The 18,718-nt window shown below is 28.4% G+C and overlaps 1 protein-coding gene across 1 annotated transcript; it reads left to right on the top strand.

Moving 5' to 3' along the window:
- Positions 1-17,796: 17,796 nt before the first annotated feature.
- On the top strand, positions 17,797-18,514 carry LOC118052557 (classical arabinogalactan protein 26-like). Its single transcript, XM_035063556.2, has one exon. It carries the CDS (start codon positions 17,914-17,916, stop codon positions 18,337-18,339), a length of 426 nt encoding a protein of 141 aa, XP_034919447.1. The 5' UTR covers positions 17,797-17,913; the 3' UTR covers positions 18,340-18,514.
- The last annotated feature ends 204 nt before the right edge of the window (positions 18,515-18,718 follow it).

Genomic DNA, 18,718 nt, shown 5'->3' with positions numbered 1-18,718 from the left:
ATAAATTTTTTTCTATTAATTTCATTATTTTTTCCATAATTTTATCTTTGTAATTTTTTTACCGCTTAGGTGGGGGCTATATTTAGACCAACCAAATTGATTATGTTATATATTAGACAACTTATACACAATTTAATTATAAACCTGGGCTAGACAAAAGTTGGATTGGAAAGGTTTTTCAATTAATTTTATCATTGAATATTTTTAACGATCAACTAAGTTATTTTTAAATCAATCAAGTTGATTGAGTCATGTCGTAACAATTATCATATAAAATTTAATTTTAAATTTATATTAGATAAAGAATCTAATTATAAGATTTTAAAATTGATTTGATGAGTTTGAGTTAATAATAATACTGAAACATGAATATTTATTTTTGTTATGTTAAATTTTTTTAATCCGTACTACAGTTTATCCAAAGATTTGAACTTAAAAAATAATAAAAAGAGCTGACCTCCTTAGTCAGTATACAGATTTCTTGATAAATATCTTTGATCGAGTTGATATTGCACAGATTTAAAATTATCCTGCATTCCCTTCATAATAACCAAACATGATAAAATATAGTTGTTTCGCAAGGGCGGGCCGGCGGCTTTCTAATCAGTTGATTCTTGAAACAATTCTGGAATAGTTCCAAGAGAGTACCAAAATCTTCAGCAATTAGCGCAAGAAAAAAAGACTAGGAAATAACTCATCAAGCATTAGGTCTTCTCTTGACCTAGAAAATCAACCCATCAAATGTACTCCAAAAAAAAAAAAAAAAACAAACTATATCATAAGAAAGCCACTCACGTTGAAAAGGCAAGCTTCGTCTAGGTTTGGATTTCTAAAACCCATACATGGAATGAAGAAAAATCTCAATCGCCCACCATATCAAGCAAAACATTCTTCATCAATTAAAACTAGGAGAAGTTCATATAACAAGCATCAAAACATGGTTTAGGTCTACAAAATTAAATTTCCAAATGCATATTTGTCAACTTAAGTAGCGCCACTTACTCGAGTTAGGCCACCTTTAATACAACCAAGATTTCTAAACACCAGTACAAGAAAATGAAAAGTCACTGTCACTTTGTCAACACCTTGTTTTATACTAAACTAAGATATAAATTCGTTATTATTTTGATATTTTATTACACCATATGAATTTATTATTATTTTCATAGATTATGATTCATTAAAATCGATTTGATCAAATAGAATTTTTGATAGTTACACTACCAAACAATTATCAAATACAAACGGAAATACAGACAGAAATAATATGTTGGTAAATTATAATGATATTTACCGATGGAATATAATGTCATTATTTCTCTTGGTATATCAATGGAAATATTTTCTTGGTGAATATTGAGGAAATTACAATTGGAAATTAATGAATGAAAAACAAAAAAAGAATACATAGAAAAGTGACATGTTATTATTATAGATGAAATTACCAATGAAATATGTCAATTGCTAATTCCATCGGTAATATTTAAGCTATAATCTAGCAAACAACCCTTCTCCTCCCTCTTTTATTTCATCTTTTCCCTTTTTATTTTGCAAAAATCAACACACAAGACCTTTGCCCCCTTCATTTTGTCACAAATCAAGCTCTCATCATCACAAATCTAGTTATCCCAATACTTAGTCTGTTAATGACTCAATGCCTATATATATATATATAAAGGCTAAGAATACTAGGCCTTCTAGGTTATTACAACTACTACCTATTCTTAAAAGGTTCTAGTCTTCTATCTTAATAGAATTGCTTGCCTATCTCAAATAAGTATTTTGTTATTTTAATGGTGGTTGACAGATTGTCCAAATATATAAATTTCATAGTCATGGTTCATCCTTACATAGTTCAATTAACAATTAATGGACTACCAAGAAGTATTATTACATATATGGATCCTCCTCTTACAATCATATTTTGGCAAGAGTTTTCAAAATCTAAAAGGTTAAGATGACCTTATCTATTGCATACCACCCATAGATAGAAGACTAAACCAAAATCACTAATAAAACTTTACAAGGGTACCTACATTGGTTTCAAATGGAGAATCCTAAAAGTTAATTTTAGTGGCTACTTATGATTGAATGGTGGTACAACACCAATTTTCATACTTCCCTAAAAACTACTCCTTTTAAAATCTTATATATGGTTATTCCCAACCATCCCTAATCTGTTATGTATCGAGAATCACATAGAATGAGGTAGTGGAAAATCATATCAAGGGTCGCATGAAGATATTACAAACAATTGAAAGAAATTTAACCAAAACACAAGAACAATAAAAGAAACAAGTAGATTTAAAATGCAAGAGCACAAAACTAGAAAAAGGTGAATGAGATTACCTTATAAGTACTATGACCCATTCAAATTAATTAAAAGAGTTGGACAAGTAGCTTACCAACTCAAGCTTCTAGAGGATGTAAGGGTCCATTCCATGCTCTATGTTTCCTTATTGAAGACAAAATTTGGAAAGGATATGAAATGAAGCCTAAACTCCCACTATTTAGGCTAAAAGAAACCCCATAGCCAGAACTAGTGGAAATCTTGAAGAATCAAGAGAAAACGGTCAAAAGGAGAGCCATGAGAGAGCTTTTAGTTTGATGGGAAGGGAAAAGTCCAAAAAATGCTATATAGGTAGAAGAATAGTGGTTAAAGAACACTTGCCCTCACCTTTGTAGGCAAGGTCCTTTGAGGGGGGTAAAGTTGTAACTAGTTTGAGGGATTGAAGGTGTTGGTTAATCTAATGGTATCATTTCTTCTTGCAAGAACAAAGAAGTAAGATTATTGTAATCTTTGAAAGATATTTGATTGGGTAAGACATATAGATGAAGAGAAGATAGAAAGTGAACAGTTAAGATGTCACCTTAAGATAGAAAATGGAAGGTTGATGTTACAAGCAACGGTGTAAATGATGACATGTGGACAATTAATATTCAAGTATCTTACATGGTAAACACATGAAACAAGATATTTGTGTAAAGGAAAACGAAAACATTTGAACCAATAAAAAAATAGTTTTCAGCAAATCAAAGACCCCAAATTTAATTTAATAAACAGATTAGCCTTTTAAATTCAAATAAAATGTTAGCGATTTCCATTATACATAGTGTTAATAGATTTAAGAACAGCAAGCAATGAATTATTTCTAAACTTTTATTTTAGACCTTAAAGGCTTGGGCTACCTTTAATCTACCTAGCAAAGTTTTTTTCTTTTCATCTTAGTTTTTGCAATTAAATCCCTAGTTCTTTAATTTCCATTTAATCCATTTTTATCTCTCAAATTCTTATTTCAATAAATCAACCTGAATCTTTTTAGAAAATTCAACCCCAAATTCCATAATTTTACTATATTGAAAACAGGCTCATTACAGATGCTTTCTTTTTTCTTTCTATCTTTTCTCTCTCATCCTTTCAAAATTCACACTGACCATTTAAAACTTTAGAGTTTTCTTCTTATTTATTGATATTTCAACTTTGATCCTTATTCTTTTGATTTATAATTTTTATTCTTGGAGCTTTTGTAAAATTTCAATTTCTTTTCAATTTTATTGTTTAATCCCAAGTTGTGATATGTTATTCATTCAAATTTGGTCTTCATTCTTTTGATTCATTTTGTTTCCTTTTTTAAAATTGATTTTTCTTTTCAATTTCACCCTTCAATTAAAAAAAATTATAGTTTTCTTCTAATTTATTTATTTTATTAAAATTTTGATCCTCATTCTTATAATTGATATTTTTTTGTTTTAGATCTTTTGCATAATTAATTTTTTCTTCTAATTTTATCATTCAATATTTGATTGGTTGAGAGTTGGGCTTTATGGTTATTTCACATAGGATGCTTCCGCTCTAATGACTCAAACCATGGGTTTAAAAAAGTTAATGTGGATTGAAATCTTTTTTTTTTGTTTTTACTTATTTTCTTTTTCGATTTCATCATTTGATATTTGTTTTATATATATATATATATAAAAAAAATAGTCTTTGTGATTTTGTTTATTTTATTTTCTATCAAGTTATTCTGATCTCATGGCCTAAGCCATGAGTTTGGTGGGTTGACTCAGGTTTGTTTGACCCTTATTACACGGCTTATAAGTTTGTCATATTAACTTAGGTTGATATTTCACTTCGGTCCTTGTTCTTTTGATTTCAAAAGTTTGTTCTTTTGACCTTTTGTAAAATTTCAATTTCTTTTCAATTTCATTATTAAATCACAATTTGTGATATGTTATTTTTTTTTCTAATTTGGTCCTCATTCTTTTGATTATTTTTATCTTTAAATTGACTTTTCTTTTTATTTTTACCCTTCAATAAAAATATTGTATTTTTCCTCAAATTTATTTATTTTATTTCAATTTCCATTCTCATTCTCATTCTTTTAATTGTTATTTTTGTTTGTTTTAGATCCTTTTGTATAATTGAATTTTTGTTTTTTCATCCTTCAATATTCGATTAATTGGGGGCTGGGGTCCATGATTATTTCAAATAGGATGCTTATGCTCTAATGACTGAGATCATAGATTTAAAAAGTTAATGTGGGTTGAAACAATTTTTTTACTTATTTTCTTTTTCGATTTCATCATTTGACATTAGTTTTTTTTTTTTTTAATGGGCTTTATGAATTTTTTTTTGTTCTATTTTCTATCAAGTTATCTTGATCTTAGGATCTAAGCCACGGGTTTGGTTGGATGACTTAGGTTGGTTTGATCATTATTACTCGGGTTACATGTTTGTCATGTTAACCTAGGTTGATATTTCAACTTTGGTCCTTATTCTTTTGATTTCTAATTTTTATTCTTATATCTTTTGTAAAATTTCAATTTCTTTTCAATTGCATTGTTCAATCTCAATTTGTGATATGTTATTTTTTTTAATTTTTTTTTTATTGTTTTTTTTAGATTGATTTCACTTTTCAATTTCACCCTTCAAAAAATATTTGTAGTTTTTCCTCTAATTTATTTATTTTATTTTAATTTTTATCATCATTCTTTTAAATGTTTTTTTTTGTTTTAGATCTTTTTGTATAATTGATTTTTTTTTTTCTAATTTCTTCCTTCAACATTTGATTGATTGATAATTGGGCTTCGTGATTATTCCAAATAGGATACTTCTAGTCTAATGACTCAGGTTATGAGTTCGAAAAGTTAATGTGGATTGACATCATTTTTTTTTTGTAATTATTTGTCTTTTTAATTTCATCATTTGACATTAATTTTTTTATATATATAAAAAAATGGGTTTTGTGGTTTTTCTTATTTTATTTTCTATCAAGTTATCTTGATTTAATGACCCGAGTCACGAGTTTGACTGGTTAATATAGATTGGTTTGACTCTTATTACTCAAATTACAGGTTTTTTATGTTCACTTAGGATGATTAGAGTTATTTTTTTGTTTTTTTATTACTCAATTTCATCATTTTGTATTTAATTGATTGAAAATTAAGCTCTGTTATTTTTTTATTTTTGAATTTTTTTTCAGGTTATCGTGATTTTTTTTATTTAGTCAATTTGCTATAGTTGGTTTTTTTTTTTTTTAATCAGTTGTGAATTTTTCTTTCTGGTACATAAACATTATTTTTTTTATTAAAAAGTAATAAATTCCAGTACTGTAGCACAGCGGGTCCACGTTTAGTGTTTTCTATAAATGGAGAATTCTTTACTTGAATTCAGTGGCCATTACTATATACGTTTCAATATAATTATCTCTATTATTCAACTTTTTTTTACAATTTATTCTCTCTTTTTTTTAGGTTTATATGCTAAAAATCTCTTCTTAGATTATTAGATTCTTCCATCTAAAAACCTTGGCTATCTCTATTATTTGAATCAAATTATTAATAGATCTTCAATTAATATTTTTTATTTTTACTATATTTTTATAGAACCTGTGTAAGTTTGATATTGAGATAATCATTGCCTCCTAATATATTCTAAGTATTATTTATTACTGCTTAATTTACAAAAGAAAATTAAATTGGCATATCCTTAAATTATTATTTGTATTCATTGTATAAATATTCATGTAACCGTCACTGAACATACTATACATGGAATAAATAGAATAATACAAAACAACATAAAATTAAGGTTTAGAAGAGACCATTCATGGACATAATTTTATTTTTAAATAATACTCTAGGTTAACGATTAAATTCATCATAATAAAAAAGGTGATTAAGAAAATGGATCCAATCAATTTTACAACCTCAAGAGATAGAGAATGAACCACTTAACTCTAAGAGGTGTAAGTCAACTAATGAGGTTTTAAATTTTTTTTCTAGATCATTAATTTGAGTCCCACAAACCTCAGGGTCATTTGAAGCTTACATGGTCGTTAACTTCAGGGTCCGTAAGATTAGTCGAGCTACGCACAAGTTAGTCTAGATATCCACGTTAATAAAAAAAAGAGAGAGAAAATAAACCACTCATCATAAACTCAAGTTTTTATGTATGATTTTAGAAACATATTCTTTATATTTATTTAATAAATTCAAAAAAATAAATTACCTTAAGTACTCTCAGGACTATAACTCAATAAGTTGGAAGAGTAAGCTGACTTTCCTGACCACTCCACCCATTTGGCTTTACAACATGTATAATCTTGCATCGTCAAGACTAATTATTCTGTTTATTATCCAAACCTTTCTCGATCTTAGGCGTGTCATGGCATGATTTCGGGCACATGACGTGGGTTCCATGGCAAGAAAGGCCGTTTTATCTTTCTTAAATGACAAGGAAGACGTGCTCCTCTATTTTCTCTGATATTATAATAAAGCATTCTGGACTTTGTCATTGCCGCCCCTTTCTCAGGTCAATATAAGTATGAAAAAAATTCGCAAGACTTAAATTATGTGTATGTATACACGCAACACACGCACAAAGAATAAAAACCACGGCATCTTCATTAAATGCCTACAGTATATATAGAATTAATATTTGAAAGTAATATCCTAAAGATTTTCTGAAAAACAAATCTTGATTATTATATAAACTAACATATATTAATGCTGGCATCCATATATAGAGCTTGCCGGTGTTGAACATCAAGGAATCTGTAGTTTGCTTGTTCAATGTTGTCTGGACCCCATGCATGCTTACTAGTCAGCTTGATTCGAATTCGGTTGGCCAATCGTGGGACAGTGACTACTTAAGACATCAGTTATGTGAAGAAAAAAAGCAAGGAGCAACCACCAAATAAATAAAGATTTAAATTATTAAGAGTGAAGCATGTGTTTTGTTTTATTGACGGGCACAACACAACTCCAAATTGATCAGATTCTTTGAAAATGACTCCACAGAGATGATAATAACTCACCATTCCCTTGACTTTTCTTGTAATAAGATTAGAAAGTAAACTTAATTTGGACGCAAAAGTTGGTTGGGGAATATGAAAAGGAAGAGCAGAGTGTCTCTAGGTGTTGGGCCGGATGAATCAACTTGTGGTGGAGCCTTGGAGGACGATGCAACTGGCATGAAACGCTAAGTTAACCTCTTCTTTTTGTGAAAAAAAATAAAATAAAAATAGTTTATTATATTGGTTTTCAACAAAATCTTACCCTCAAAACTTCTTGAGAACCCCTCAAAAAAAGGTAATCTGACGGCTTCCAGGCAAGAAATGGTAACTTGACTTGATATTTGAAGTGCTTTTTTTTTTTAGTGGGTGTCCGGGCCAGCTTGCGCGCACTACGACTAATTCCACGGCTAAGTGACTGTGCATGTATTTGACGGTGAGTGCAGGAACAAGTCCCTTCAACCGCTGGCCAAAACTACTCTACTTATTATTAATATATTATTAATATATTAAAAGTCCGACTACTAGGTGTCTTTTGTGCCCAGTGGAGATCCCCTTTAGTCATGTATTACGTTACATTAATCTCGGAGTCCATGAAACACGCACCATATAGCATATGCTACCTCTCTCTCTCTCTCATATATATATATATATATTAAGAAAAAACTAAAACGGAACATGGTTTTAAACAGTATAAAGTACTATAATTATGGACTCATTTGCACCATGAATTACGACACTCAAATAACAATTTTGTACAATTTTGTCTTTACCAACAAAAACAATTGTCCTAACTATTAAGGACAATATAATCTTTAAAATTTCTTTACACAATAAAATAACTATCTTATTCTTCAAAACAAAAAATATTAAATTTGCATCTAAGGCTGTTTCAACTTTTCATTGTTTAAAGCACAATACAATAACTTAATTACCTTTAAATTTAAAGTTTCTTTAACTGCAATTCAATGCTTTTTTATTTATTTTTATCCTATTTTTTCTTGTTTTAATCATTTAGATTAAAGGGACAAATTGATATTTTAATAAATATAAATATTATTTAAAGATAGAAAATAGCTAGTGTGGGGGTGTTTTCTGCATCATTTGGATGATGTTTGTGGAGTTGTTCTGGTTGCCAAACAGTGGCTTTCAAGGCAATGTTAGAATCGTTTTAGCAACCTCTACCTTCCCCGAACAATACATGTGCATAAATTTTTTTTGGTATAACGCTGATAACTTTTTCTTTTCTTTTCTCTTTGCTTTCAATTTCCACTCCTAACCCTTTGATTTTTAATTGTAGCTCTTTAATTTGTTTTTTCTTCATATTTGATTATTGTTGTTTTATTATTATTAGTTTTATTTGAAGTTATTTATAAAATTGAATTTCTCTCAATTTCAACTTTTTTTTTCATGTCATATTTGATTCTTATTTTTTTGTTTTATTTGAGATAATTTTTTAATTTTTTTATGATTTCATTATCTTTTATTTTTCTTTCTATCACATTTGATTCTCATTTTTTTTTATTGTTATTTTTTACTTTGAAAAAAAAATTAAAAATTGATATTTTTTTTTCATTTCATCATTTAAAATTAAATTGATTGAGAATTGAGCTTTTTGATTGAGTTCGAGTCTAGAATTTCATGCGTTGCAAGTTTGGAAGATTAATTTAGATTTAGAAGATTCGCCCAAGTTTATTTGTATTTTTTTTTTTTCAGTTTCAATTTTCAACATTTATTCTATTTTTTTTAATTTTTTTCTATAGTATTTTTACTACTTTTGAAAATAATCCAGATTCTTTTAGGTCTTTTTTATTGTTATTCTTTGTTGAATTTATTTTTTTTAAAAAATAATTTTTTAATTAATTTAAATTAATTGATTAAATATAAATATGAGATGATCAACTTCATGATATTTTGATTGGTTTGTTTTTCGAGTTATTACTTCAACATCATATAGTTTCACAGTGGTATTAGAACCATTTCAATGAGCTTTTTCTAATATTGGAAAGTGTCAACAATGGAGTGACGGGTCATAGCTTTTATATATATATATATATATATATATATATATATATATATATATATTATTGCTAATTTGTTTTTCACTTTATTTACTATCAATATATTTTTTAATTATATTATTAAATTAATCAAACTTATTTAACCAATAAATTACTTATGTTTTAGATCTTTAACAATAGTATCATTTGATTTTTTTGTATGTCAAAAAAAAATTAATCTGATCAATAACGTTGTGAGAGCATCAATCTAGTTCCGCTATTATTATAGCTCTAACTAGCTGGTGGAAGTTTCGGAATCTAATTTACTTTATTATCAATTAAATTTTAAGCCATTTCATTTTATCAAATTTTCTATACAATTTCATCTCATCTATTATTGATGACATTTAAAAGATTTCATTCAATTTGCTTTTACTAATTAAGAGCTTCTGTCTAAAATATCAAACTAAGCCTTAATAAATTTACCATAAAAGACAATCTCAACAACAAATTAGAATGTTTTTTTCTCTTCTCCATTATACATAATATAAGACTCTCCAAGGTTATATCAAGAGTCGCTTTACATTTAATCATTTAATAAGTAATCTAATAATAAAAGTATGGGATTAAGAGATTTATTTTTCTTATGGTTTCAAGTTCGAGTCATATGACTGCTAATATAATAATCATCAAAAGTTTAAATGGTCATTAATTTCAAAGTCCATAAAATTAGTTGAGGTGCATGTAAACTGATCCAAACACTTACATTAATAATAATAATAAAAAAAATCATCTTGCACGTGTTTTATCTTCTTTAAATGTTTAACCATATATAAGGTAAATATTTTTTTTTTGGTAACCCGGGGAGTCCGGACCAACTTGCGCGCACCATAACTAATCCCCGGGTTCACTGAATATCCTGCAAGCCCAGTGAGAATGTAAGGCACCGCGGGGTGACAGGCTGTATACAAGTGAAACTTGAACCCTGGTGTGGAGGAAGAGAACACTCCCTTCAACCACTAGGCCACAACCTCATGTGTAGATTTTTTTTTTTTAGGTGGATGTCCGGGCCAGCTTACGCGCACCACGACTAATCCCACGGCTCACTGAACATCTTGCAAACCCAATGAACATGTAAGGCACCGCGGAGATGACAGGCGTACATGCTGAGGCTTAAACCCAGAATGCAAGAAAGCACTCTTGAGGATCGAACCCAGGACCTTCGCAAAGACAAGCTTTGCTGTTGACCAATGGGCTAAACCCTCAAGTGTAATGTGTAGATATTTTGCTTGCACTGGTTGAGACTGTTAATTATTTAAATGCGAGGTTTGTACTGTATGTTTGGTGTCCCAAAAAAAGATATTATAAATGAGGCGCGGATCATGTTGAATACGGTACGACACTATATATACCATAAGAACTCTGAGAAAACATGTGCATGCATGTGGTGATGTCTTTTGGAGCATTTAAATCTCATATACATACTACTCCACGTCATTTTATCTCATGAAAAACAAAAAACATCGCAGCCCAATGCAGCGATGGTACTGTGTTTTGCAAAAATATATTATTTTTATTTAAAATTATTATAAAAATTATAATAATTTGTATAGAAGGAGAAGTAGAGGATATTTTATTAATGTATCGCCCTACAATTTTCCCTTAAGACATGTTGGGATCTCTCTCTAATCTAATTAGGTGGAATCATTTAATAATCATGTGCAAATTAATCACGTGGATAGTGATGTGACATTGTTTAATGTTCATTATTTAAGGGTAACATTGTTTAAATTAAAATTCTTGCTATTAAAGGAATTGGGTTGTGAGTTTTTTTTTATATTATTTTTATATTTTTTTAATTTTAATTTTAGATTTATTTTATAAACAGGTTAAGCTTTTTTTAGTTCAATTAAATAATGTCAAGATAATTCATGTATGATTTAATTTTAAACTTAAATCAGATAATAAGTCAGATAAAATAATTTTAAAATTTACATACTAAATTTAATTTAATAATAATAACAAATAATTTTCTGTCATATATATATATATATATATATATATATATATATATATATATATATATATAAATCTAATTCAACTGCAACATACCTCAAGCTTATATACGAGTATATGCTATTTGTGGAGCCTAATACGAGGTAGAAAGAAACAACTCAACTCTCTGCCTCTTAAAATTGAGATCCTTTGTTTACATGCACCAGGCATTACATGTTAAGAGGTAGAAAAAATAGGGTAGTGTATTTGAGATTAGAAGGATATTACCTAAAAATTAAAAAAAAAAAATGCCAAGAAAAATGTTTATGCTTTTGGTTATTTTTCTATAACAGCTACTTTGAATTTTTATAAAAATATTTAACATATTCTCTTATAAGTTATAAATGCAAAGTGGGGATTTAACTTAAAATACTTTTCTAATCAAAGATGTTAGCAAGTTCTTGAAAACAAATAAGTATAAATGTTTGATAAAGATGGATGATCCTTATAGATAAACTTTGTAGTAGATATTTAGTACCAAGTATAACTTTTAAAGTGATCAAAAACACCATATTCATTATATGAAGGTGGCTTCTCAATTTCGCCTTCTCAACTGGAAAAAAATAATAATAAAAAAAAAATAATAACGTATCATCCTTTCTTTTCAATAAAACCTCAAACATCATGTCACTTGTTTTGAATTCCTAAAAATTAGAGTTTTAATTATGATTTTCATTCTAGGCCCTGGACTTTAAATTTAAGTCTATGCACCTTCAATTAACCTAAAAAGCTTTTTGAATCATGCAATTAGATCCTTAAAAATGTCAAATGGAATCCTTTAATTCACACGCCTTTTATACCTTAATCATTGGTTTTCAGATTATGCAATTTGATCCTCATTTTACCATTAAACTTTCAATTTGTCTCAATTTAACCCCTAAAATATAATTAATCTTGGTCTCTGAATGCACACTTGGACTTAAGTTCTTAGTTTTGAATCTCTTCAATTAAACTCTTAATTGACCCTCAAACCTTTTTTTTTTTTTGAAGTTAAGCCCTTAAAATGACCAATTAACATATTAAAATTAAAAATTGGTCGTCAAAATTTATAGTTCATGTAATTAAACCTGAATTAGGCTTTCAAAATTAATTTTTTTTCAATAAAGTTGTAAGTTAAGTCAATTAAATCTATTAATAGTTGAATCAATCACTAATAAAAAGATTGAATTTTAGGTGCACCTCGAGAACCATGTGGTTGTGTATGTACCTTGATATGGAAACATCCTAAGCCAATACAAACCATGCCACTGAGCTTGATTAAATCCGGATTTATAAGACAACGAATCCCTAACATAAGCTCTAACCCCGAATTAGCTTTAGATGTTGATGCGTTGCGGTATTTGACTTATGTGAATCAATGTATATGGAGAAACAACCACGTATGGAGGCTTAGGGTAGAAGTATGAACATATTGTTTATCAACTAGTGAATTGACCCGAGTCTTCTTCTTTGGTGACGACATCTCCGCTCCACCAGACATGCCAAAAACAATTTACCAGAAAACACTATTTTATATATATATAGAAAAAATGCATCAGATATGGTTCCAGAGAAGACATGTAACGAGGTCTAACATGTTATCAAAAGAGTAAGCTCATTTTTAAAATCACTAGGAGTCAAGAACCGACTAGAAATGATGAACAGAACTAAAAGTAAAAGCAAATGAAATAAAGCACATAACTAGAAGCAAATTAAATAAAAGCAAAGAGAATGGAGAAGAAAATTAATAATCTTGAAATCCATGAGGTTTTCAACACATATATAATGAAGAAACGACTTTAATTTTAGAGCACATAAAATTAATAAAAAAATATATAAACTAACACGTAAATCAACGTAATTAATTTTTATATATAAATCTCCATTATATAAATTTCAAAATTAGAATTGAACTTGGATTTCTCATAATTACGATCCAACTCGAAAATGTTCCAACCAAAAGACCATGAATAAAAAAAAAAAAAAAAAAAAAAAGAAATCAAAGAATCCAATTTGAATTTGAATTAATAACTTTGAGTCCTCCAACTCCACGTTATTTTAAAAACATATCACTTAAATCCCAAAAATTCGGCCTTATTCGAAACCCACAGATTCCAGTCCAACCTGATACTAACCGTGACCTGATCTGCAATCCAATACCGACCGAGGCCTGATCTATAAATTCAATTCAATATTAACTTGTCGCAAACCCAAAATCAGATTTGGGTGCGAACAGTTGCCACCTAAGTTCCTCTCGTCATGTCATCTGATGTTTCTCTCTATTTTTATTTTATTTACTGAAACATAATAATTTTTTCATCTTTTCACCTTTACTTTCTCCTAAAGGTGTCTGTCCAAGCAAAGAATCTTTTTGCTTAGCTGCACTCGAGCTCTCCAATTTAGAGAAAATGGACTTTAAAAAAACCTTCAGTTCGAGGCTTGCTGGAGAGTTTTTCCTTGTGCCATTTTGGTATAGGGCTGGGAGAACCTGAGGCCTTGAATCTGCTTTGAGAGCAAAGCCTCAATAACTCTATAGCTTTGTTTCCTCAACTTGTCGCAAAACCCTCGTACTGTTCATAGAACAATATTTAAATACTGGTTAAAATCTTCAAGCATTTTAACAGTTTTTTTTTTTCTTCCAATGAAGTAGGTTGGGGTTGTTAACAGCTCCGTTTGTTTCATGATAAATGATTTTCTAAAATATATTTTTTAAATTTTTTATGTTTGTTTAATGTTTATTATTGTGAGAATTAATAATAATAATTTCAGTTAAATTTAATTTGGCTTTCAAAAATAGTGTTTTTTATTTATTTTAAACGGAATATAAAAAGTTGGAAAGAAATTCTAAAATATTATATTATTTATTGATTATATCAAATTTGATCCTTAATCTTTTTATAGTTGTATATATTTTGTTTTGATTTTTTTTTAATTCTATCCCTTAGAATTTGATTTAATTTAGTTTTTTTAACAAATTTTAGTCATCTTATTTTTATTTATTTTTCTCTTATCCTTTTTTTAATTTAGATTATTTTTATTTATCACATTTCGTCTTTTTTTAATGCTATTTATTTTATTTAAAATAATTAATAAAATTGAATTTTTATTTTCAAGCTCATCCTCTTTAAACCTTTTCATATATCATATTTAGTCCCCGTTATTATGATTATTATTTATTTTATTTGAAATAATTTATAAAATAAAAAAATATATGCTTTTCAATTTTCATCCTCCTTTTACTTTTTTTTATATGATAGTTTTGACCCCTATTCTTTTAATGAACTTGAAAAAAAAATTAAAATATTAATAAGTTATTTTTCAGTTTATTTTTCATGATACATAAAATGTTTTTTAACTTATTTTTCATGACACTGTCAAGCATAAAAAATAATTCACTTTTCATGAAATGAAAAATATTTTCCATAAAAAAACTACTTTTCAGCAAATAACAGGGTCATGTTGTTTTTATCATTGTTGTTAAACTCGGATCAGCTCAGCAGGTTTACCTGGGGCTAGTAAAATCAACTTGACTGACTAAGGAAAAAATAAAAAATAAAAAATAAAAAATAAAAAACTTAAAACTGACTAAGAAAAAATTTCAGGCTGACCTATTACCAGTCAAAACTCAACCCTCAACCCTCAACCCATCAATTTTATTTTTAAAAAAAACTAATTAAAATAACATCCTTTTAATTTATTTTGATTTTTTTTTTTTAGAGTTAATTCAATATAGATTCTCCTAACATGTGGATTGGGACTAAAATTACCTTGTCAAGTTAAAAGATCTATTAGGCCTTCCTTGAATACAAGAAAATAAATTCAGCTAACATCTAAAAACAAAAATATCATAAAGCACCAGTATATTAAGTGTCTTGTTTTTTTGGTAGAAAATAATTTTTTAAATTTTTTGTGTTTATTTTCTATTAGAAAAATTGATTTATGAAAAATACTTTCTAATCAAATAAAAATTTAGCCTGATTTTCAAGAAAGTGTTTTTATTTTATTTTGGGCAGAAAACATTTTTCAAAAGTTATGAAAAATTTAGAATTATCATATTATTTGCTGATTATAACGAATTTGATTCTCAAACTTTTGATTGCTGTATATTTTATTTTTTTTTTTTTCAATTTCACCCCTTAAAATTTGATTTAATTTTATATTAATTTTGGTCTTCATTCGAATGATTGTTATTTTCTTTTCTCTTATTATTTTTTAATTGAAATTTTTTTTATCTATATCAAATTTGATCTTTATTCTTTTGATTGTCACTTATTTTATTTGAAATAATTTATGAAATTTTAATTATTATTATTTTAATTTCATCATCTTTTAATTTTTTTTATCATTTATATTTGATCTCCATTATTTTGATTGTTATTTATTTTATTTGAGATAATTTATGAAATTATATTTATTTTTTAATTTTATTTTCATTTAACTTTTTAATTTATAAGATTTGTTTCTCATTATTTTAATAAACTTGAAAAAAATTTTAATAAATTATTTTTTAGCTTATTTTACATAATATAACCAAATACTGGAAAATATTTTTTAAATTTATTTTTATAAAACCACCGAACATAAAAAAATAATTCATTTTTTATAAATTTATTTTTCAAAAAAATCCACTTTAAACAAAAAAAAAAAAACCATTTTTTGTAAATAAATAGAGCATAAAGAAAAAACAAACACACGGATCAAGAAACTTGGGAGAAGGAAATCCACTCCACTCAACCTATATTTTAGAGTAAGAAGTTTCAATTATTTGAATAAAACTATTAAAAAGAAAAGACAGGAAAATATATAATGATAAAATATTTACACAAAAAAATATAAAGTTGACGACACGATGATTGAATAACTGAGCGACACAAAATATTTTTATCTTCCATGTGTGAATATATATACTTATTTTTAAATGTTCAATTGAAAAGAATGATATATATATATATATATATATATATAAGAACTAAAATTTAATTTTCATTCCCATTTCTATTGTTTATTTCTTATTATCAAATGAAAGTTCTCTACAGCCTAGTTCAATTCTTAGATTGAGATTTGTTTTTCCAGAATGAAATTTTATAAGATTGCTTTGTGTACTTGACGTTGTAATAATCTTTATAATTATAATTTGTTTAAAATATAGTTCTTATCATAATTTAAAATGAACTCTACAAATACTTTTTATAATCAAATAATTTTTAAAATTATATTCAGAATAAAAACTTCTTCACAACAAACGAGCCTAAACATAAATACAGGTATAATGATCCGTATTTGAGGTCTTGGCCCAGCGGTTGAAGGAACTTGTTCCTTTTTTCTACATTCTAGGTTCAAACTCATTGTGCACACCTATCATCCCCGCGGTGCTTTACATGCTTACTGGGTTTGCAGAATGTTCAGTGAACTGTGGGATTGATCGTGGTGTGTATAAGTTGGCCCGGACATCCACGTAAATTAAAAAAAAAAAAAAAAAGCAATAATCCAATTAACGACACTGCATTTACCAAGTGTTATAGTTCTATTAAAAGGTTGAAGTTTGCTGCAAGGAACATAAACTCTAGATGGTACAAAAGTCATTATGGTGTAGTGAGCTGTCAACCTCATATGCCACTTTCTTTGGCCACCATCGTCTTACCTTACCTGGCTATGGTGGCCCTAAAACGGCATCAAAAACAGGAATCAATCTCAGGTTTATTTTGGTATTTTAAAAATTAAATATTTTTTATATTTTAATTGTTTTAATGGGTTGATATTAAAAATAATTTTTTAAAAATAAAAAAATTATTATTTTAATATATTTTTAAATATAAAATACTTTTTAAAAAAACCACAAACACAGTTAATTTTTTTTTTTAAAAAAACCAAATTCAAAGGTAAAGTGTATGGCCAAACCACCTTGTTCCGAAGATTATTAATCTTGTGAATAAACAGGAACTGGATGCTTTATTTGTTTAATCATTTCACAAAATATTCCGTTGATGATTGATTACCTAATTAGCGAAACTGGATACGAATCTTTTACCCTATCGAGCAGCTGCTGCTCTAACTCCTTGCCTTTCTCCTGCTTCCTTTATTTTTTACTTCTGAAAGTTTTGGCCCCCCTCTTCTTAGACCCCAAGTAGGAGGAAGTCATTCTAATCAATAATACAGACGTATATATAGTATTGGTTTTAATGGCATCTCTTGAAGAAAGAAAAAGAAAATCACTGCAACAAGAAACAACTTAACTTAATACTAGAATCATCATTTTATTAAACCTCAAAAACAGGATTTCACGGAGTAAAAGAGGATAAATGACACCCAACTTTCATGTGATTTATCAGTTGATTTTTGCCCATCAATCTTTTGTCCCTTAGCCAGGATGCAGAGCTGTACTGTCCCTTTTGGCTCCTAGCACTCAGTTCCCACCCAGCACTTCTCAGTTTGTCACCTGCTGATAGCTTTTAAGCCTTAGCCAAGTCCATGATCCTACTCACATTCTCCCATAAAAACACCTTTGCTCCCCTTGCCCTCCATCATCTTCTTTAGACACATTTATTGAAGTTACTTAATAGGTGTATTGATTTCATAATAAATTAATGGCTTCCTTTTGCTCAATATTCTTGGCAATGCTCACGGTCTTTATGGCCTATTTTTCCTCACCAGCTTTGGCATCTCAAATACACGTACAGTTCTCTACTATATCAGCAGCCCCTGCATTCTTGCATGATGCCCCCTCATTCTCTCCTCCAACTTTATCACCAGATATTGAACCGTTGTTTCCTACTCCTGGAGTTGGAGCACCTTCTCCTACTGAGTCATCAATGCCAACCATTCCTTCAAATCCAAGCCCTCCAAATCCAGATGACGTGCTAGCTCCTGGCCCTGCAGGATCGTCAATTTCACCATCTGGTTCTTTGCCAGCCTATTCTTCTGTGTCTCTAACTTCATCAGGACCTTTAAACTTAGCTGTTTTTCTTGGTTTTCTGGTGTTTTGCTTAGTGCAGCCTTCTGGTATCATGTGAGGTCCTCCCGGTGACAGCTCAATTATTGTTAATAGTGGTTCCAATTTTATATTGTATATGTTTTGTTGAGTTGTTAGGTGAATGAAAGTGTATGGCATTGCTGTGAGTTTGTGATAGGAATTCCCTTCAGAAGACAAACCATAATTTAATAAAGTTGTAGTCACATTTCTTTGCATCTCAGTGTTCTTGGGGAGACATAATAAGGGTTTATTTGAAGATTACAGGAGGTTAATTTATCTAGATGGTGAAGTAGTAAATTTTGATTCTGTCACTGTGCTTGTTTGATTGCATGCTTTGCTAGCCATGAGGATTCTCTAATCACTGATGTATAGCTCTCTCTTTTCCTTTCTACTGTGCCATGCTTTACTGACAACTCGTC

The sequence above is a fragment of the Populus alba genome, chromosome 2 (genome assembly GCF_005239225.2).
Source record: "Populus alba chromosome 2, ASM523922v2, whole genome shotgun sequence".
In the NCBI taxonomy this organism is placed as follows: Eukaryota; Viridiplantae; Streptophyta; class Magnoliopsida; order Malpighiales; family Salicaceae; genus Populus; species Populus alba.
The sequence above is the reverse complement of the archived record's forward strand: the minus strand, read 5'-3'. Positions and strand labels throughout refer to the sequence as shown.